The following is a 21,569-nucleotide window of genomic DNA, read 5'->3' on the forward strand; positions in this document are numbered from 1 at the left end:
GAGATCAGTGCAGCCTAGCTCAGAAGACCCTACTTCCCATTCTCGCTTCGTGTTTAAACTAGCATTGGATTAGCAGATGGTTTGCGAGGCTTCTGTCCCACGCAGCGGCGGATTAAACAGCGTTCATCGTATAGCTCGTAGTTGCTGGTATCCGACGGCTTTAATGAGTAAAAACCCTACGGGCCGGGTAAACACCCTTCACGATGCGGCACCTTGAAGAACTCGACAAACTTTTCATGTGCCCGTCGTCAGAGTAAACCATATTGTGCTACAGAGATCGCTTGCAGGCATATCGGCTCATATCCCCCGCACTATGCAAAGCCCGTGATGCATGCCGATGGATGATGCCTGAGTTCCCAGTGACAGCTATTTAAGAAGCCAGAATAGCCCAAGTTGTCATTTCAGGAACTTGCAGATGTTTGACAATCATCAACGTTGAAGATAGAGTTACTGGACCACAATGCTTCTAGCTGGGCTCATCGCCGCCGCAGCCTGCGCCCAAGGCGCAACGGCAAGACGGCTGTGGGCAACTGAACCGGCCGATCCAGCCAATATCATCATGACCGCTTATCCATTAGGAAATGGAAAGCTTGGAGGTGAACACATTATCCATTTTAGGTGACTACCAGTGAATGAACTGCAGCTGACGACGCTTTAGCTATGCCACTTGGGTTAGTCGGAGAAGATATCGTGGTCTTGAACGAGCACAGTCTTTGGTCCGGAGGGCCTTTCCAAAGTCCCGTAAGCGATTAGCTATTTTCTATCTTTGGCTATTATGCCCAGCAAATCTGATATATTTGACGCAGGATTACATTGGCGGCAATCCACCCGGCCCAGTCTACACAGCTCTTCCAGGCATCAGAGACACAATTTGGCAAACTCAAATTAACAATGGTACGCAACAGCAAGCTCAATCGGTTCTATTCTCCGTTACCTAACAACGCGATACTCGAGCAGATATTAGCCCCTTGTATGGTGATCCGACAAATTACTATTACGGCAACTATGAAACTCTTGGCAATCTCACAGTCAAAATTGCCGGCTTGAGTCAATACAGCTCTTACAACAGAGCGCTAGATCTCGAGACAGGCATACATCAAACCACATTTCGATCCAATGGCGCAAGTTTTACCATGTATGCGCCGGTAGTTGCTGAACGAAGCATCTTCTAAGATGACATTCTCTTTATGACTAACACCTAATTTAGAACGACGTTTTGTACATTTCCCGGCCAAGTTTGCGTTTATAACGTTCAATCCACCAAGCCGCTGCCAGAGATTACCATTGGTCTACAAGACAACGTTCGAAGCAGCCCAGCGTCCAACTTTTCTTGCGATACTAATGGAGTACATCTGAGAGGACAAACTCAACAAGACATCGGCATGATTTTTGATACTCGCGTCCAAGTTATTAATCGACCCAAGGCAGCGACATGCACAGCGTCCCATGAACTTGCCATTCCTGCAGACAGCAAGACCAAGTCAGTCACCGTGATATACGCTGCTGGAACGGATTACGATCAGAAAAAGGGAACCAAAGCAAGCAATTATTCTTTCAAGGGAGTTGACCCAGCGGCAGCTGTATTATCGACTATTCAAGCGGCTGCGAAAGAAAGCTATAACAGCTTGTATAACTCTCATGTAAAGGACCATAATGCCTTGTTTAGCCAATTTACTCTGAACCTCCCGGATCCCGAACACTCGGCTTCAATCCCTACCGCAAAGTTGATGGAATATTACGATGATGACATTGGCAATACTTTCATTGAGAATCTTCTTTTTGACTATGGAAGATACCTTTTCATTGGCTCGTGCAGGCCAGGATCTTTGCCTCCCAACTTGCAGGGCATTTGGACGGAATCTCTCACGCCAGCTTGGAGTGCGGACTATCACGTCGACGTCAATGTTCAGATGTGAGTGTAATTATTTTATTTGTTGGCCGAAACTGATCCATATTCTCGTAGGAACCACTGGCATACTGAACAAACCGGACTTGGCGATATCCAAGGGCCGCTATGGGACTTTATCACTGACACATGGGTTCCGCGTGGCACCGAATCAGCAGCGTTGCTGTATGATGCTCCTGGATTTGTTGGATTTAGCAATCTTAACACATTCGGGTTCACTGGGTAAGTCTCATTAACGCATAACGTTTTGTCTCATCGCATGAGCTTGCTGACCAGCTATTAGCCAGATGAACGCTGCTGTGTGGTCCAACTACCCAGCATCTGCCGCCTGGCTGAGTGAGTATATCGAAACAAAAAGCGACCCCCTTATATACCTGTTCACTAACTTATTCCGCCACAGTGCAGAATGTCTGGGATCGATACGACTATGGCCGTGACACCACCTGGTATAAGGCAACTGGGTACCCGCTGATGAAGGCCGTCGCCGAGTACTGGATTCATGAAATGGTTCCAGATCTGTATTCGAAAGATGGAACCCTAGTTGCCGCTCCATGTAACTCACCTGAGCACGGCTGGACGGTAAGACGATATGACTTTAATCACTATCGTATGTTTTTTACTAATTCGAGTAGACCTTTGGCTGCACACACTACCAACAACTAGTATGGGAATTGTTCGATCACATTATTGAGAGCTGGGATGCTACTGGCGATACCAACACTACATTCCTTGAAACCGTCAAAGAAACGCAGGCCAAGCTGTCACCAGGCATTATTATCGGCTGGTATGGTCAAATTCAAGGTATTTACATCTCAGAGTTCTCTGCCTGCTTATCATCGACTTCTGCTTAAAAAAAATCACAGAGTGGAAAATCGGTTGGGATCAGCCCAACGACGAGCACCGTCACCTTTCTCAGCTGGTGGGCTGGTATCCCGGCTACAGTATCGGCACAAACATGTGGAATAAGACTGTGACCGATGCTGTCAATATTACCCTGACAGCGAGAGGTAACGGCACAACTGATTCAAATACCGGCTGGGAGAAGGTTTGGCGCGTTGCATGCTGGGCTCAGCTCAACAATACAGATATCGCGTAAGTATTTGCACCTCATCCAGATTATCCTACTTCCCTAAGCGTCTGCATCGTATTAATCTATTGTCTTAAATAGGTATACATACTTGAAATACGCTATTGGCATGAATTATGCGGACAACGGCTTCTCTGTATACACCACTGGCAGCTGGCCATATGAACTCGCAGCACCGTTCCAGATTGACGCCAATTTCGGCTACACTGCCGCGGTCTTGGCCATGCTGATCACCGATCTCCCTGTGCCATCTGCCTCCAAAGCTGTTCACACAGTCATTTTGGGCCCGGCTATTCCGTCAGAATGGGCAAATGGCTCAGTTACGGGTATGCGCATCAGAGGTGGAGGATCTGTGGACTTTTCGTGGGATAAGAATGGCCTTGCGACCCATGCGACGCTTCATAACCATAAGGCATCGATTAAAATTGTCGATGTAAATGGTAAAGTGTTGCTTCACCAGTAGAGAAGGAAGAAAGAACTCATCTGAATCTAATAAAACAAATTCCCACCTAGATTGCTTGGCCTTGGCGCAATGAGATTATGACATCAATTTTAAATTCTCAAGACTTGGTGATGATTCCACTTGAGGACTCAAGCAACGCGGGCACGACATGCTTTGACAGTTTGACAGATGTGCTTATGGAGGCGGGAACGTGTTAGTCTAGCAAGTTCCCTTTTAGGCTTCAGACTGCCGTAAGAATTGAACTTGTGTTGAGTATGTTGTGGCTTAGAAGTGCCGCAAAGTTACGCTAGAATGTCTCTTACCTATAAGTGATGGCGCGTATACATTTTATTACAAACGATCAACTTCAATCTTCATCCACATCATATCATATAAACTTTGCCTTCATGCAGCTTATCCATTCGCTTCAGCTCCTATTAGCCAACTAATCTTCCAGGACGTGCAAATCCCCATCTCATCACCCTTTCGCTGTGGCGCAGTCTAGCAGCAAGTGGAGTATGCCGCAATGGCTTTCGGCAACCTGTTTCTTCCACTGCTGCTAACTGTTATCCGCCGGTAAGCTCGATTTGTGCATGAATAGGGCGTTGCTCCAGCGCCGGCAACCAGATCCGACAACAAAGAATGGGCAGCCAATCGATTGCCTCAACCGGCGAATCCCTCGCAGCCCTACCCACATGTGAGCGTAAACGTAAATCTGTCAATCTCTTGGAATAGGAGATCTTCTTCTCCCTGAGACTACAAGTACATGGCCCGACGGCTAGTTTTCCGAGCGAATTCTCGCCATTTTCCGTCGACGGCTAAATCGCTGCTCTCAGTCGCCGCCACTCTCTCTTCAACACTGGACTTTTGGCTCTACAGTATCCCCGTCGGATTCGGCGCCGCGGCCCCGGGCTTGGCATTCACGGGCAGACAGTCGGGCGTCGCTTCGGATATTTTGCCATCCATCGCCTGGCCTGATTCCGCATCTAGCATAGCCATCGCCGAGAGAGCGCCGGATATTGTTGTTGGGCAGGCTGAGCGGAAAAGGGCGCCATTGGCAGATGCCAGTATCGCCGAGCTGAGATTGAGATTGAGATGCCTCTCCATCTGCAGGTGCCGCCGCCCACAGATCCGGCCTATCGCCGATCGCCGTCACCGCCTCCATCGCCGTCAAAGGCTCTTCAGACGTACTGCGACAAGTATGTTGTAGTCTATGACTTTAGCGATATAGGTGCGTTTCCAATTAATTCATCCATTGATCTCATATCGTGTGTAGTTTGCAGAATTAACTGTGAAAATAGATTACGATACGGCCACAAAAGAGTTCATTACGCTGCTCCAGAATCTGGAAGACACGGGCCTTCACGTTGAAGTAAGACCAGGCTATGAGCAATCCATCCTGCTATTTGTCAAAGCACCAATCGAGCTTCTTGGAAACAGAGTCTACAAGCTGAGGTATGAACATTTACATGCATACATAAAAACTTTGACCTCTCAAGAAAAGACAAAGACAGGAGTAACTAATGCAATGTGGCATAGAGTAAGAGATTGGCTCTATGGCATCACCCAAACGCGGCCACCAGGCAACAAAGACACCATTGTGTCTGCATGGTATGAAGCCGAAGATATCCTGTCCATGAACCATTTGGTTTGTTGGCCAAAGTCCATGGGCGGAGCAGGCATCACTCCCAACCATGGCCAATGGAAGAATGTCAAGTCAACATTTCCCATGCACAATGAGAAAGTCAACCAAGCGTTTCTCCGGCATCTGGGCAAGAAGCTGCTCCTCGGGACCGAGGACCTTGACAAGATACGGGACCTCTTTGGTTCAAAGGTATGCCACTGTCCCTGACGTATGGCTGTTTCCCCCGTCAATAACATGTAATGTCTTTCAGGTTGCCTTCTACTTTGCGTTTGGCCAGTCATACTCGGCCTTTCTCCTGTTTCCGGCTGTTACCGGGCTTATCGCTTGGCTATGGCTGCCCAACTACTCCCTTGTCTATACAATTCTGACCGTTATCTGGTGCACTGTGTTTCTGGAGTACTGGAAAGTCCGTGAAGTCGATTTGAGTATTCGTTGGAAAGTGAGAGGGGTCAGCAAAACGAAGATGAACCGGCCAGAATACAAGTATGAGCGAGTCGTTGTCGATCAGTATGGCCGGACTATTCACTACACTCCGAAATGGAAGCAGATTGCGCGACAGCTTCTTCAGGTACCCTTCATGGCTGTCTCAACCGCGGCACTGGCGTTGATGATCAGCTCGGTATTTGCAGTTGAGATTCTAATATCTGATTCATACGACGGGCCAAACAGCTTCTATCTTGTGAGTGGCCTTTCAAGCAGTAGTTTTGGATGGGATTTTGCTATTCATGTTCCATGTGTACTGATATGATCTGCAGGAATATATACCCACTATACTACTAGCGGTTTTGATCCCCTACATCAGCTCCTACCTCGAAGGCGTTGCGAAATGGTTGACAAATTTTGAGAACCACCGAACAGCAGACAACTTCGAAATGTCACTCACGCAAAAGACGTTTGTCCTCAGCATCATCACCAACTATCTGCCCATCTTTCTGACGGCATTCGTCTACGTTCCCTTTGGCGATCAAATATTCCCTTGGATCGAAGGCCACATCGTTCAATTCGCACCTAGCATCGGCAATCGTCTCACCGAGTTACCCTTCCGACTAGACGCTGACCGTTTGCGCCACGAAGTCATCACATTGACTGTTACCGGCCAGCTTTCCAGCTTCTTCGAAGAAAACATATTGCCCTTGATCAAATACAAGATGAGTAGCCTGTACCGCGAATATCGTCGCGCTTATACAAAAGACACCATCCTGGTATCCATGGTCACGGACGATGCGGACGAGACCTTATTCTTGGAGCAACGCCGCAATGAGGCCACGTTGGAGCCATATAATGTCCAGGACGACATTGCAGAGCTGGTTCTTCAGTTTGGATATCTGGCGCTCTTTTCGCCTGCCTGGCCACTCATTCCTCTTGGCTTCCTCATCAACAACTGGGTCGAACTTCGGTCGGATTTTGCAAAAATATGCATTGAGCATCAAAGACCAGCGCCGCATCGAGCTGAAGGCATCGGTCCATGGATTGCCTCGTTGGAAGTTCTCGTCTGGCTGGGAAGCATCTCTTCCGCTGCGATTGTTCACCTGTTCAGCTCCGACAGCCTGTTAGGCGGGGGTTGGTCCACACTGCCATTAACCATTTTTGTCAGCGAGCATATTCTTTTGGCGATCACAACGATTACTAGGGTCATCTTTTTGCGTTTTGGCTCGGAACAAATCCGCAAGGAGAGAAGCGAGCAGTATGCCAGGCGACTGGCTATTCTGGAGGAGATTGAAGAGCACAAACGTGAGGGAGAGCACATTGATGTCAGGGAGCGACAACGGAGAAGATCGTTGTTGGTCTCTGGCAATGAGAGCTTCTGGACAAAACAGGCTTCAGATGGAGCGAGTGCAGCAGCTGGAGTGAAGCTGATAAGATTGGCGAGAGAGTGGGAGGAGTCTCAGGAGCTTAAGAAGAAGCAATAGAGACGTGGCTGTCTGTGGCCGTGCCAAGAGATGAATTGCATAGCGATCTGGGTGATGGCTAATACAGCCTGCTCATAACACCAAGTTGTAAGATCTTTTCCCTTTTTCTTGTTGTTCTTCTATTACTCTTTTCTTGTTCGTGAAGCCAGCGGAGATGTGTAAGTTTAGGTGCGCTTGTTTGTAAGTCGGCGAATTCCCTATGTATAAAATCACCGTCCTTTTGCAGCCGTAAAGGGTTATTCTCAGTTGTTCGCCGAGCACTGGTAATCTTATCACATTACAAACAATTTTTGTCCTTGATTCATGACTCCGCAATGCAATTTATCGGTTCTCGTCGGCATTTCGGCGCCCGCCGTGCTCCGCAAATGAAAGGAACTCCATTTTGATTTTTAGTGTACATATTCACGTTTAAGCTTGAAATTTGGCGTAAAGCCAGCCTCTACCCGTTAAAATCATATGCCAATTGCAAACTACCTGCTATCTCTACTCTTCAATTTCCTCGCTTCATCAAATCTCAACATCAAAATAGACCCTTGTACACATAAAGAAGCCGAAAATGTTGCGTTGGGGCATTCTGGGCACCAGCTTCATCTCCCACACAGTGGTCAAAGCCATCATCGATAGCCCTGGTTCACGCATCACAGCCGTCTTTGGACGCAACGAGGTTCGTCTCGAAGAGTTTGCCGCAAAGTATAACATCGCCACCAAGTATCAAGACTTGGAAGCCCTGCTCGACGATGCTGAAGTCGACGTCGTCTACGTAGGCCTGCCCAGCCACATGCACTCTGCCGCAGTGATTGCCGCTGCGAAGAGGGGTAAGGCCATTCTCTCAGAAAAGTCTCTTGCAACGACCATGGACGACTCTCATGCCATGATGGCGGCTGTCAAAGAGGCAAATGTCTTCTTCCTCGAGGGCCTGATGTATCTCTGCCATCCTTTGATGGAGAAGATTGCCTCCATTGTGCAATCTGGCGTTTTGGGCACAGTCAAGGGCATGTCCGGCTACTACGCCGCCAACATCTGGAAGAAGGCCAATCCACTGGGAATGGGCACCATTTACAATTTGGGCTGCTACCCTGTTTCTCTGGTGCATTTCATCATGGAGACTGCGTTTGGACCTGAAGCGTTTGCAAAGCGGCAAATTACTGGGCTGGGCAACGTTTCCACTGACGGCACCTTGCATGTTCGAGATGCCTCTCTTAATGTCCGATTCGACAACGGAGTTTTGGCCACCATTCAATCCACTGACAGCTTCGGAAACGACTTTGGCTTTTCCATCCAGGGCGACAAGGGCGTGCTGCGATTTAGGACAAACCCTTGGCTGCCGCTGGCTGGCGATAACATCATTGAGATCAAGACCTATGGCGGGTCCACGGAGGAAATCGTTGTTAGCGCTCAATTGGACGCTTTTGGACATCAGGTTAAGCGTGTGGAAGACTGCATTGCTCAGGGCGTCAAAGAAGCCCCGCGGCCATCACCCAGCTGGACAAATTCTGTTGAAATCATGGGGCTGCTGACAGATTGGGAGACGGACATTAAAGAGCGACACTCCAATTAGGTGGATCAGGTCACACGAATAGAATTATAAACAATATACACTTTAATGTTATTATGAGTAGCCCAATTATAACATCTTCAAATCGCAAAGCCTCCAGAGGACACCTGCCTTGGCTCTCCTGCTGCCTCAAACGTTCCGTTGGGGAGCAATCTCACAGCTTGTGCTGTACTTTGTCCCGGCGCAACCCACGTAATATTGTGGCCAAGTGACTTCATGAACGCCACAGTCTGGTTATCATATGCGTATTCAAAAGTTGCCCGATCGGGAACAAGCTGATCATGCAAACGCGGCTGGGCCAGCGCCTCAGCAGTTGTCATATTGCCATCAATGACATGAACCGTGTTCTGGATATTAGCAGTAATGATGCGGCTGCCTCCAGCAGAGCCAAGTGCGAGATAAAGCTTGCCGTCCGCAGTCTCTGCAATGATGGGAGAAATGGATGATAGAGGACGCTTTCCAGGGCGGATATAATTAGCTGGACTGGGTATATAGCCGAAGCTGTTGCTAAGGCCAGGAATGCTAAAGTCGTTCATCTCATCGTTCATGATAACGCCCGTCTCTGGAACGATGACAGTTGATCCAAAGAGTAAGTTGATAGTGGTGGTCATTGAGACGGCCATTCCGCTGGCATCAGCAGCGACAATATGAGATGTTCCCGGAGTCTCGAGAGATTCCAAGCCTTTAGGATCATAGTAAGACACGTTTTGCGTCCGATAATTGGAAATCTTGGAGCGAATCTCAGCTCCAGTTTTGGCGGAAATCATCTCCTTGGTGTATTTGTCTATGCCATCAACAAATGACGGATCTCCAAGCTCAGTGCGCTGGCCGTAGGCAAATCGGATAGCCTCATCCAGCCGGTGTGTCGTCAAATTCACCTGTGAAGGGTCGTTGAATCCATCGAACCCGCCAACAGTATTCAAAGCGCTCAGTGCTACGGCACCACTTGAGGGAGCGTTGGTGCTGGTGAGTTTGTACCCGCGATAGTTGATCTGCAGGGGTTCTCTGATAGCAACAGTATAGTTCTTCAGATCCTCCAGTGTCATGATTCCACCAGCAGCTTTCAATGCGCGAATCGTGGCATTGGCAATAGGCCCGGTGTAAAACGCATCGGCGCCATGTTGAGCAATTGCCTCCAGGGTATCGGCATATCGCCTGCGTGTCATTGTCTCGCCCAGCCTGACGAGGCGTCCCTTGGGAGCAAAGTCAATAGCCCATGCTGGGTCTTCTGTGAGAAAGTTGTTTGGTGACGTCTGCTTGATGGTGCTAATCAAGTCCTCGGTCACCTCAAAACCATTCCTGGCAACCTCAATGGACGGCTTTATTACGTGAGCCCATGGAAGAGCGCCATATCTATCGTGTATGTACTCTGTTCCTCGAAGCTCTCCAGGGACACCACTATGAACAGTAATCAGCAATGTGTTAAAAAGAGAACATCCTGTCGTATTGCCATCTTACCTTGCCATTCCGCCGTATAAGCTGAGATTTTCATCCTTGTTGTACATGTCTTGAGTAGCGGCACCTGGAGCAGTCTCGCGCATGTCGACAAACTCATACGTGCCGTTGCTCAGTCTCATTAGCAAGAAGCCGCCGCCACCAATTCCGCTGTGATACATCCCAATAACACCAACGCAGAAGACGGTACCCACAAGAGCATCGACAGCATTACCACCGTCCTTGAGCAATTGGATACCTATATTACTGCAGACAGTGCTTTGAGAGGCAACAGCTCCTGTCTTGGGAATCTGCACTCCGGGGGGTGTACTGCATGGTGGCGTTGGTGATGTGTTGCCATACGGTAATAACGAGAGCAGGAGGGCAAGCGGCTTGGCCACTGACTTTAAACGGCGATGAGCCATGCTGAAGTACAGATTATGGAAATGGCTGGGCCTGGAGTATCAAGACAGGAAGACCTAGGCTCTCACAGATATAACCCTGGCTCTTCAATGTCTCTGAGAAAAGGATTGAACCACCTTTATATACCTACTTTTTTGCCCATGTCCTCCTATCCACCTTCTCGTCCGTGTGCCACACCGCATTGTTCGCGAATTTGCCGACTAGCTGCTGCGCGAGTTCCCATGTGTAATAGAATAGTGGTTGAGACATTATGGGACTGGCTCTATCGGTAAGTCTTCGCGAGCGCAGGCACCGAAAAACGGAGCTCCAGGTTTGGCGATTTTCTTGCGAGGGAGGAAACAGCAAGGATGGCAGTGATATTAGGAAATGTTGCTCTTACTATACAAGGACAATAGATAAAGGCACTAATCGGCTAGATTACAAGCCGACAACAGGCCTAGAAGAGCCATTGGATCATGACGTCTGGATCATCCATATGCATTCTTATCTCGGCCTTCCTGTCTAAGCTAAAGAGGCCGGATGGCCGGGGTGGTTCACGATTGATTGCTACACATGGCAAATCTACGAACCCCTGGACTCTTTCTCAGATCCCAACAGCCAGTGGTATCGTCTACTGACATGGACAAGGCTGTCATTTTCATACGATCCTGTCGCTATCATAGAGCCCAGCTAAGAGCCGCCTATTTCTTACACTCAGCCTCGTGCCATGCAGTATTTTCTACATACTAAGCCATGGCTTGTCCTCCGTACCCTTGTGCTTGCTTTCCCGCATCTCAGAATTGGCCTACAGAGGGCGCACGTTATTACGGGGCCTTTGCTATGGTATCCCCGCTTTCCCCTCACGTTGAATCAACAGTTGTAAACCCGCTATGCCAAAACAGATTGCTCTTTGTCAAGACATACAGATTGTATTTTCTACCCCATCGTTATCAGCGTTTGTGATGTTGGGGGTTTCAAGATAATGTCTAAGGCGCTAAGCAAATCTGCAATAACCAGCCTCAACCTGGAGACTAAAGTCGGCCGACCGTGGAGAGTAGTCAATTGGAACGGGCTTTATCTTTGAAATGGACTAAAATGGGCAAACAGTCTGAAGTGAAGATCTCAGACTAGGCTAGATATCGCCTAATTTATTCCTACGGTGTAAGTCTCGGCTCACGATGCCGGAGCCGGTGGCTGTTCAGTCTACTCGTATAGTTGCCTCTACTCAAGTAGAAGCATTTATATGTATTTAGGTATAATCGAGAATATTCTATTATTAAGTTTTCTTCATAGCTAATCTCCATAAAAATTGTATTTCAACCATGCCGGATTAAAGCTCCTTCAACGCCTTAAGCACTCTTCCAAGACCCTCACGCAAATATGGCTCCGGGTGAGAAAACACGATTCGAAACCAGCCTGTTTCCTCTGACCCAAACTTTGTTCCAGATGCAAGAAAGATTCTATGCTTGAGAAGTGCCGTGGCTATTGTCTCGTTCAAGCCATCAGTGACGGCATCGGGATGCAGTGACTTGTAAAAACTTCCCAAGTCCACCCACAAGAAGAACGCAGCATGGACGCCGGGTCGGTACCTGATGCCTTGTGATTTAGCCCATGAAACTGCTGATTCGTACTGCTGCGCCAGTCTTCGTTTGTTCTCGGCGATATAATACTCCACCCAGTCATGGTCATCAAGAATGTTTGCCGTGGCGTGTTGTGAGAGAGAGGATGCTGAGCTATAGAGACTAACGGGTATCAACGCATCGTGTAGAGATTGGTTAGCCTGCGATATGACGGCGCCAAGTCTAATGCCATTTGCTCCAAAATCTTTTGACATGCCATAAACAACGTGGACTCGCGATGGTTCGATAATGCCAGCCAGATCAATGCTGAGGCAAGATGTAAAGGGCTCAAACGAAGCGCCAGCATCCACGGTATTTTCCCAGACTGACAAGGCATAAATTTCGTCGCCGATAAAATGGAGCTGGTACTTTTCACAGAGTTTCAAAAGTCCAACAATCGTCTCTCGAGAGTAGCAGCGGCCAAGTGGATTGTGCGGATTACAGAGAACAAGACCAGCTACTTTCGTCCCCTCTGCCTTGGCCTTTAAGAGTGCTTCTTCGTATTTGGCGACAGCGTCGTTACTGAAAGGATCGACGCCATGGAAAGGCACCGAGACGACTTTGGCGCCCGTTCGAGCCGTTAGGTCCTCGATGAAGGTCCCGTAATATGGCTGTCCCAGCAGATATCCCTCTCCTGGATTGGCAAATGCCCACGCAAGATGTTCAACCGCGGCACTGCACCCGTTTGTGATGGATATATGTGCAGGGATAATTGGAATGACAAGTTTGAAGTGTTTATTGAGGAAGCGAGACAGAGATTCGCGGAGACGTTTCGACCCTGCGGAGCCATCTCCATAAGTAAATGCTTCGTTCACCAGAGCCAGATTCTGATGGATGTGTTGGGAGAGAATGTCGTGCATAAGTCTGTTTTCTGCAACGCCCAAGCTGACAATTCCAGAGGGGTTGGTATCTGGATCCCAGAGATCCTTGAGAACTTTCCATATCAAAAGGCTTTCACTGGCCTTTTCTGATGCATGGGCTCGTACTGATAGAGACATGGTGGCTGGCTTTGGCGAGAATGAACTGAGGGGATAGAGTTGAGATGCGAATGCATTGACCGGAGGCTGAGCACCTAGATTGTAAGCAAATTCTCCTCTTAAATATCTAATGAGCATAAATGTGATGCTATCAACAAACAAGATGCTGCCTAGACCTGACGTAAACGATCAGCGGCCTTGATCATGATCCATGGTCGTGATTTTGTTAAGGGCGTAGCGCCCTCTGACAGATGGAGAAACCGTTTTGCTAACAGCGCCCAAGTGCTGCCAATCGAGCTGTTTAACGCCCAAGGCCCAAGCTCTAAACGATAGTGGCGCTACATTTCTACCGCAGGGACTATGCAGATAGATGCATACTGCTGCTTCGAAAACCTGGACCCTATGCGGGGCTGATGGTAAGAGAGACATTATTAGGGCGTAGATATAGTCATAACATCATCATTTGAGCAAGCTTTGATGGCTGTGCTTGTTGGAATTAATTGAATCGAGTTTTAAGAAATGAGTCATTGGGTATTCGCATGAGCAATTACCATCTAAATACTTCGCCGTTATTGCACCTCTTCTGGTATAAGCCCGTTCCGAATCTTTGACTGCCACTTCTGTGCCGATGACGATCGACCCCGCCATGTTTCGGAGTTAGTGCACCAGCTCTTCAAATCAAAACCCGAGTTTTAAGCTCTTGAGTCGTGGTCCTTTCCATGAGATTCGATTAGACCAAGAACAGCAATTGCCCCTCCGGCTTGTGCCTCAGACTTTAGTACCAGAAGTGCTATAAACGCCGGAGCAGAGCGGATTAAAGATTGCCTTATTGGGCAATCGAGAGAACCTCTGCTTCGGCGCCGTGAAGCTGGCTTGGCTTGTCTCCGAATTGCCTGCAAAATCCGCTGTTGGGAAAGGATTTGCCATATGTACATGGAAAATAATGATGACCATTTGTAAACAATCATGAATCTATATATACTGCTGTAGAAGTCAACTCTTTGGCATTTCTTCTAATATCATCACTCAACATACAAAGAGGAAACGAAATTGCCAGCTCAACAAGACATTATTGCAAAGCACCAATACCAAACTTTAAACATTCTTCAACTCTTTTACAACCCAAGCCCCTTCAAAGAAACTTAATTCTCGCAACAATGACCAAAGTTCTTATTCTCGGAGCCACTGGCTATGTCGGCAAGAGGCTCGCCGAAACGCTGGTGCGCAGCGGACAGCACAGAGTATATGGCATTGCTCGTTCCGAGGCCAAGGCCAAGACTCTGGCTCTCGCCGAAGTTATACCCATCATCTGCCCTGATCCGGTAAATGAACCGAAGGCTTATATGGATGCTGTTCGCAATCACCATATCGAAGTCATTGTCGACGTTGCCGGCGCCTATCAAGAAACAGCCAAGTTTCTCAGTCACGCCAAGGAGATCAGCCAAGAACGCTTGGATAGCTACGCCGCTGCGGGTGTCAAAGGCCCTAAACTCGGTTTCATTTACTGTTCAGGCACTTGGGTCCATGGATCCAGCAATACGCCACTGACCGATCTCGATATTGTCGGTCCCACTGCAGTTACCCCTCCAAGAGCTCTCGTTTCATGGAGAGTTGGCCTCGAAAACACCATCTTGTCTGCTTCTGACGTCCTCGATGTTGCCATATTGAGACCAGCATTGATCTATGGCCATGAAAACACCATCTGGACTCCATTTATCCTCCCACTTCTTGAAGCAGCACGGAGTGGTGGCCCAGAATCCGTTAATATTCCTCTAGAGGCCGATTCTAGACCAGCGCTCGTTCATGTAGACGATGTGGCGACTGGCTTCCAGAAGGCTATTGAGAATCTATCACTCATTAGCAACGGTTCTACTTATCCAGTGTTTGATCTACTCACTAGTCAAGAGAGCATGTCGGAGATTTTCGCGGCCATGGCTTCTAGCTGGGGATATAAAGGAAAATGGACGCTGGTTGGAAGCGGAGACGATTTGTTTGCAGAAGCCATGAGCACGACTCTGCGTGGATCATCATCTCGAGCGAAGCAATTGTTGGGCTGGGAGCCTACAAGGACAAACGGTTTTGTTGCAGACATGGATCTTTACGCAGCTGCATTTGCCTCTCAACACTGATGGAATTGTATTTAGATTAGTAAGACCAGATATGGATACTTTATATCTGTTATAGAGCATTGTATGACTGCTAGTTTTATGCTAATCTTTTGCTTAATTTTAGTCTAAGGATGTTAACTAGCTTTAACGTTAGAACTATAGAAATTTTTACAATTCATGAAACAAAACTTGTTGTATCTGAAGGCCTTGAAGCGTATTAACGGAAGATGTAAAGTGTGTTCTTTCTTTAAAGTACTCCGAGCTGTCTAGAGTACATGCAACGTTGTTGACAAAGAGATGGATTTAATATTCTGCATTCGGCATGAGCCATTGATAAACCACCATGAATATCATTATCAACTTCAAAGGATTAAATGTTCGGAAATGTTAAACCCGATAGACACAATAGCGCCGTTAGTGGAAATCCTGTGAATTAGGTGGCATCGAATAATTTCGAGTCTAGCATGTGCTAATGGCACTGATGCATCAGCACAGCTTCTAGACTGCTGTCTTAACTTTGTACACCTCGCTTAGCATGCTGAATAATTTCCAATTGCTATGCATCATTGATTGAGCTTTTTTCTCCTTCGCCTTTGATGTCTGGTGCGGGTTAGCTAAGCCTCCAACATTCACCTGCCGATGTCTGGATCTCAATGTCAGTAAAAGCGCATGAAGCTTATTCGCCAGAATATCCCGTCCCCATGTCAGGCTAATTCCAAGGCCTCCACATCGCTACTAAACGTGCAGACAAAAGATCCACAAGGCGGATTTAGCTCTTATATGGTTCCAGCCTCAAAGCATAGCCGACGTCTTCATGAATGGCTGCTTCTTCCATACATGTAATTGTATGAAATAGCCCACACTCGCTCCCTTACTGACACAATGCTTCTTTCCGGAACTAGAGTAACCTGACAGGTTCATCGTTTGACTGACTCAGACCATGGCAACCGGACCTGGAGATGATGTGGCTGAGAAGCCTCGAGAGAAGTTGAAGAGATCAAGAAATGGTAAGAGCAGCAGTTAAGCCGAGATATAGCACTTACAGGCTCACAAATGTTTCTGCATAGGCTGTATCAACTGCAGAACAAGACGCGTTAAATGCGATGAGAAGCAGCCAGCTTGTGGGAGGTGCTCCTCTCTAGACCTGCCTTGCCACAAGCCTGAGCCTCCAATTCCGCTCAAAATCCGCAGACGTGGGCATGGTCCTGTTAAATCCAGAAACATCCTACGTTGGGAGCCTCCGAGGCTGTTGCCGAATTCATGTACCCAACAAACTACCCCAGACTGCCAACCCGCATCATCCGCCAAGATTACCAATAGCGTATCTATCCGACAAATCGACTCCCCAGCGGATCCCGACATCATTAGCTCCCCTGCAGATATTGCAAATGGCGTTCGCTCATTGGAGATCATTGAGCCTATATCCTGGAGTAGTGATATGGATGGTCTCATTGCATCACCTGGGGAAGAAGTAGCCAACCAGCTGACGACAGCCTCGGTCACGGCGGCCGGGCCAACCAGCCCCCTTCGCCAAGCATTTGATAATAGTTTCAGTCGTATGCTGGATGGCCTTGTCGAGAACCCCCCTTCTCACGAAGAGGGAAATACCTTCTTGACGAAGTCATCATTTCCCACGCAGTCGTTGATTGCAGAGCCCACAGATGCGTACTTCAAGCCTACATGGTTGAATAATCCTGGAATTTCTAGTAGCGGTTCTTTGGATCCTTTGACCCAGCCCTTTTACACGTACACAGAGCCGTTATTTCCGATCAAGTATATGAAAGAGCATTTCAAATTCCAGCAGGCCACAACCTTACTGTCGCCCAAAATGTCCTACGAGCTGGCCGACGCACTCAATCTTAGCCAAATCGAGAGGAAAGCTCTAGATTATTATAGAGGCCACTTTTCATACTTTCGAAGTGTCAAGGGGTTCTTATGGTCAGAGTATTCCATCTATCTTACCGCGGCGACTAACAGCAACATGATACTCCATCTCATCCTGGCAATCTCTCTTCGAGGCCTGGCTAGAGATACACAAGATGCCAATGCCTCGCGACTGAGCTCAGCCCACTTACACAAAGGACTTGTGCTCTTGCATAAGCAGCTGGAAGGACAGAACAGTGAAATCATGGAAGTCATGATATCCTTTTGGTTCTTGGCCTTGTTCACAATGGAGAGTGACTCTGCAATCGGCCGCATCCAACGGCAAGAGCTAAGCAAGAAGGTGTATCAATACTCACGCGCATACCTACTGGATGAGGTCTGCGGTCCACCTAATGCCATCATGGCTACACAGTCTTCTAAAGAAAACAGTGCGGCAAGAATAAGCATGGTGATGAAAATACTTTGTATGATTGCCAACTTGGATGTGCAGCTTAACATCTTTGGCTACGGCGGAGAGCTTTCCGACTTTTGCTATGAGAAGGATCGTATGCGTCACATACAGCAGATGGCTCACAACTATCTAGAGTTGAACCATGGAAGGGAGTATCCATATTGTGAGCTCGCCTACGATATTGAGAGTTCAGAATGCGCCAGCGTGTACCAAGATCAACACAGGCTCTATCATTGGATAAACCAACTGTTTTGGTACGGAGTTGGTGACTATCAAAGCATCGAGAAAGATATAGAAGCACAAGAAGAGGTGAGTAGCAATGTACCTGATCAAGAGGGATGATGCTGGTTTCTAATATGAGTGGTCGATTATAGAAATACCGATCCTTCTTTCGAATCGCTCATCGCGATGGTATGGGGGACGACGACTATTCCCGGCTACGCTTTCAGATCGATGCCGCCGTATGCGAATTCTACGCCATTCGCCTATATCATTTCCGCTGTCAGAGTGAGACACTGCCCGATGAAAAGGTCCAGAACTGGGTCACATCGTATTTACAGATTGCCTATCGACTGCAGCAGTCAAAAGTCCGCTATCACTGGATTGACAAGTCTCTATTTCTGGTAGGGTCTGAAACGCGGGATCCGATACACAGAGACTGGATCCAGCGTCGAATGCTCCGAGAAGACTTGAAGAGGGCATTGAAGTGTGTATGGCAGAAGGAGAAGATGCTTAAACGACGACTCGGCCGTGAAGAGTTTCAGACAATATTGCGTGATGAGGCTGATGTATATGATCCTGCCCCCACTACAATATAGTTTCGGCAGCGTAGTGTATTCTCAGTTACTTTGTTCTCAATCTTGAAACTTTCGTTGTGAAATGTTTCAATGCCGGGTTAGTTATTTCCTTGTGGTTCTAAGGTGACACTAAAGATCCTTACATATCCAGGGAATCTTGTATATAGGCTCATAACAGTAGTAAGTTTATGGTTTATGCAGCTGACTCATTTACCTCTAGAGACAAAATAGTAACTTGCCCAACGTTTCTTAATAACTCGTGGCTCTGAGGCACGATATTCCATGCAAAATTGTTTCGCTTTCAGTGGCAGCCCATTTGACAAGCTTATTTGTTTCCTCGTATGTGCTCTTGATGGCAGTGATGAAATGCTTTGCTGCTCCTCTATCTCCGCTAGAGCAGTATACAACGGCTTTTTGTTCCGCAATCTCTTGGCCCAAACTAGAGAGATCTCGCGAGATGTCCTCAAGTGCCGAGGAGACATCGGTGCCATTTGAGTAAATCAAGCCCGTTTTTGCAGTTGTAGCAAAGCTCAATGAGCCTGGAATATTGATTTGCTTAAATCAAAAGAATCTGGCTTTTCATTAATGCTCTCGGCAAGGTCCTTTTTATATCTAAATATATTCAAGATACCCTCACAAAACACAGGTTCTTTTGTGGCAGAGACTTTGCGGGCATTACACGATGAAATCTGTGTCTGGGTGTTACTATCATATCGTAAATATTTGCTCTCCCGGCTTCTCGGCTTTCTTTCTTCATTATGAGACTGTAATTACAGAGCTCACGCCACGGTAATCTATTCGAATAATCCCTCTCTTGGTTGCTTGCTAAACTTACGTTGGCGCCTTAATCGAGGGCTTCTTCTGTTCGAAGTCGACAGTTCTGACGGCAACGGCGACTTTCGCGGAGAGCTATCCCAATTTTCCCAGTCTTCAACACTAAAGTCTACACCTTTATCGCCGGGAACAGAGGTCCTCCCTTCCATTTTGATTAAAGTATTTGGATCGAGTTCCTGAATAAGAGGTCGCTCAATACTGGGTTCGTACACCGGCGTCGCGTCATTGTCGATCTGACTGGACGCATTGCCTCTTTCCAAGAGGTCGTCAATCGTTTGTACTTGATCTAATTGCCAGGTCCTCTCGTCACCGCTTTTTCGAAGAGCCGGATTCCCTTAAAAAAGATTGATCTTTAGGATCTACTTTGTCTGAGGGTATGGGGTCTCTGTCTGGAGGTATAGGGTCTTTATCTATGTCCCTTGTTGGTTTCTTCTTAGCACCACCAAACCGTTCAGCCATAAGACTAACGTTTCCGCTGATCCCTGTAAACCAAGGCTTCTTAGACTTCTCACTTCCTTGGCTGGATGTTGAGCTTGATCGGATATCCCTCTCTATTGATGATCTGGGGCTAGAAGCAGAGGGATCTTGCTTTACGCCATGCTCTTCTAAAGAAGGCTCTGAACCATTATATATGTTGCCTGGGATTGGTTGTTGCTCCGTTCGGCTGTTTCTTCGCTGAGGCGTAGAAATAGCTGGGTTAACGAAAGGCACATCTTCGATTATCTGGCCTTCTGGAAGCTCTTCTTCTGATTGCGTAGCAGATCCGTGCTTCTCCCATTTATTTGTAAACAGATCCCATGGATTCTCCAATTCATCCTCCAGAGGGGAAGCAGGAGCAGCTGTTGAGGGTACATCTCGAACTTCTGACTCGGGCTCGTCCTCTTCTCCACTTTCATCAACTTCACTATCAGCCTCTTCACACTCTTGCTGATTGTCATTATCTTCGAATTCCCGCATGCTTCGGAGAGGCCACAGTCCCAATTGGTCTTGATGGCGACCAATATGATTTTTGACCAGCTCAGGATATCGTATTTCGGCACTGCAGAGTGGACATTGCGTTTTCTCATATTCAGGCAGCTGTCGACTGTAAGCACCATGCGTTTCAGCATCGGCGGCTTCCGTAACGCTTTTGTGAATACCTTTTACGTGGCTGTCAAATTCTTGCCAGGAATCAAACGTCAGTGAGCAACCGGATATACAAAACCATTTTCTCCGATGGAAAGCAATTTCATGGCTATACCAGTCATGACGACTAGGAAACAGCAGATCGGTGACTTTGCAATCGGCGAAGGTACACACGTAGGGGCGCATGTCAGTAATCACATGTCGCCTACAACCAGCTGTCAATTCATCTTATTGTATATATGGTTCCTTCAATCTCCTGACTTACTTCCATTGTTCTCGATTCTTGGCCTCTATCATCAAGAAGCAGCAGGGGCATTCGAACGGCTTACCACTCTGACCTTCAAGCGGCATTGAGGGCACTCGAGCCATCATATCAGAGCGGAGAGATGACGAATTCGAGACGACGGTTCCAACCTCATCACCATCGCTATACGATAGTCCGATTGGCGAGCTATCGTCCAAAGGTATGTCTGGGAAGAATGGCGTTGCTACAGTGTCTGCGAAGTTGCTCTTTCCCTCCGCGTCGATTCCCTCGCCTACATCCTGGCTAATTTGGGATGATGACTTGTGTCCTAGTTTCTTTCTGTGTTCTTCAGCATATTGAAGAAACCGTCTACGACTGAGGACAGCTTCAAGTAGCCTGTCTTTGAGTATCAGATTTGCGGTAGGAAATAATTCTGTGATGTGATTCTGATCCGTTCGGCGAAAATGCTCAACGTCGATAAGTGGAGCCTTTCTATATCTATCCACCGATGCTGGTGCTCGAATGGCAATAGTAATGCGTTTCAGACAATCAACCACCTTATGCATTAGGGTGATAGGCTTTGAACTCGCTGCTTCATATACCAGAACGTCGAGCGTTCTGTCCTCTGTCGGCGAGCCATCCAGTTTATGGCTCGTAATTCTGGATATGTCTTTTCAGATCAATATCTTTGTCAGTTCTTACTTCTACAGCCTTAAGAAAGATGGATGAAGTGTCACATGTAAATGCTGGATTTCGAATGAAGGGTATGAGTTTAAGGATTTTGAGGTAAATTTGGCTTACATGATGATTCAACAGGTGAGTTCGGCGTGAAGTCATCAAACATGCTGATCAAAATATTAAGAAATCGCAAAATAGCGAGTCGAACATCTGGAGCATCGCGCAAACGCTCGTCAAGAGATGCTGGTCCCGCTCGATGTGCCGCAATGTTGGAATACCATTTTGCAAAGTGTTGGCTCACATCCTTTAGCTCACTTGACTCAGCCAATGCCGAATCGAATAACTTGGAACAACGCAAGACTTCTTCACGTATTGAGACGTCTTCACGTATCATGAGGCTCATCGTGCTACCTTCGTCAGCTCAGTCCAGTGATATGGAGAGGTTAATTGAAGCAAAAAAGAAGAGATAAT

The 21,569-nt window shown here is 47.5% G+C and overlaps 7 protein-coding genes across 7 annotated transcripts; 4 read left to right on the top strand and 3 right to left on the bottom strand.

Moving 5' to 3' along the window:
* Positions 1-460: 460 nt before the first annotated feature.
* On the top strand, positions 461-3,456 carry TGAM01_v206102 (hypothetical protein; the record flags this gene model as incomplete). Its single annotated transcript, XM_018802649.1, has 11 exons — positions 461-596; positions 659-741; positions 807-894; positions 958-1,135; positions 1,208-1,912; positions 1,964-2,128; positions 2,190-2,242; positions 2,307-2,485; positions 2,539-2,707; positions 2,770-2,998; positions 3,075-3,456. 11 exons carry the CDS (start codon positions 461-463, stop codon positions 3,454-3,456), a joined length of 2,367 nt encoding a protein of 788 aa, XP_018664156.1.
* A 1,074-nt stretch (positions 3,457-4,530) lies between these two features.
* TGAM01_v206103 (hypothetical protein) lies at positions 4,531-6,990 on the top strand (the record flags this gene model as incomplete). The annotated part of the gene is made up of 5 exons (XM_024549798.1): positions 4,531-4,666; positions 4,737-4,890; positions 4,975-5,269; positions 5,331-5,759; positions 5,836-6,990. 5 exons carry the CDS (start codon positions 4,531-4,533, stop codon positions 6,988-6,990), a joined length of 2,169 nt encoding a protein of 722 aa, XP_024405460.1.
* Positions 6,991-8,625: 1,635 nt separating this feature from the next.
* On the bottom strand, positions 8,626-10,651 carry TGAM01_v206104 (gamma-glutamyltranspeptidase; the record flags this gene model as incomplete). Its single annotated transcript, XM_018802647.1, has 3 exons — positions 8,626-9,943; positions 10,004-10,435; positions 10,533-10,651. 3 exons carry the CDS (start codon positions 10,649-10,651, stop codon positions 8,626-8,628), a joined length of 1,869 nt encoding a protein of 622 aa, XP_018664154.1.
* A 1,060-nt stretch (positions 10,652-11,711) lies between these two features.
* Positions 11,712-12,998, bottom strand: TGAM01_v206105 (hypothetical protein; the record flags this gene model as incomplete). Its single annotated transcript, XM_018802646.1, has 1 exon — positions 11,712-12,998. One exon carries the CDS (start codon positions 12,996-12,998, stop codon positions 11,712-11,714), a length of 1,287 nt encoding a protein of 428 aa, XP_018664153.1.
* A 1,136-nt stretch (positions 12,999-14,134) lies between these two features.
* On the top strand, positions 14,135-15,106 carry TGAM01_v206106 (hypothetical protein; the record flags this gene model as incomplete). Its single annotated transcript, XM_018802645.1, has 1 exon — positions 14,135-15,106. One exon carries the CDS (start codon positions 14,135-14,137, stop codon positions 15,104-15,106), a length of 972 nt encoding a protein of 323 aa, XP_018664152.1.
* Positions 15,107-16,025: 919 nt separating this feature from the next.
* Positions 16,026-18,238, top strand: TGAM01_v206107 (hypothetical protein; the record flags this gene model as incomplete). The annotated part of the gene is made up of 3 exons (XM_024549799.1): positions 16,026-16,092; positions 16,153-17,729; positions 17,795-18,238. 3 exons carry the CDS (start codon positions 16,026-16,028, stop codon positions 18,236-18,238), a joined length of 2,088 nt encoding a protein of 695 aa, XP_024405461.1.
* Positions 18,239-19,357: 1,119 nt separating this feature from the next.
* On the bottom strand, positions 19,358-21,501 carry TGAM01_v206108 (hypothetical protein; the record flags this gene model as incomplete). Its single annotated transcript, XM_024549800.1, has 3 exons — positions 19,358-20,381; positions 20,442-21,090; positions 21,222-21,501. The coding sequence occupies 3 exons, from the start codon at positions 21,499-21,501 to the stop codon at positions 19,358-19,360; spliced, it is 1,953 nt and encodes a 650-aa protein (XP_024405462.1).
* Between the last annotated feature and the right edge of the window lie 68 nt (positions 21,502-21,569).

Source organism: Trichoderma gamsii (assembly GCF_001481775.2).
Source record: "Trichoderma gamsii strain T6085 chromosome Unknown Scaffold_20.2, whole genome shotgun sequence".
Taxonomy (NCBI): domain Eukaryota; kingdom Fungi; phylum Ascomycota; class Sordariomycetes; order Hypocreales; family Hypocreaceae; genus Trichoderma; species Trichoderma gamsii.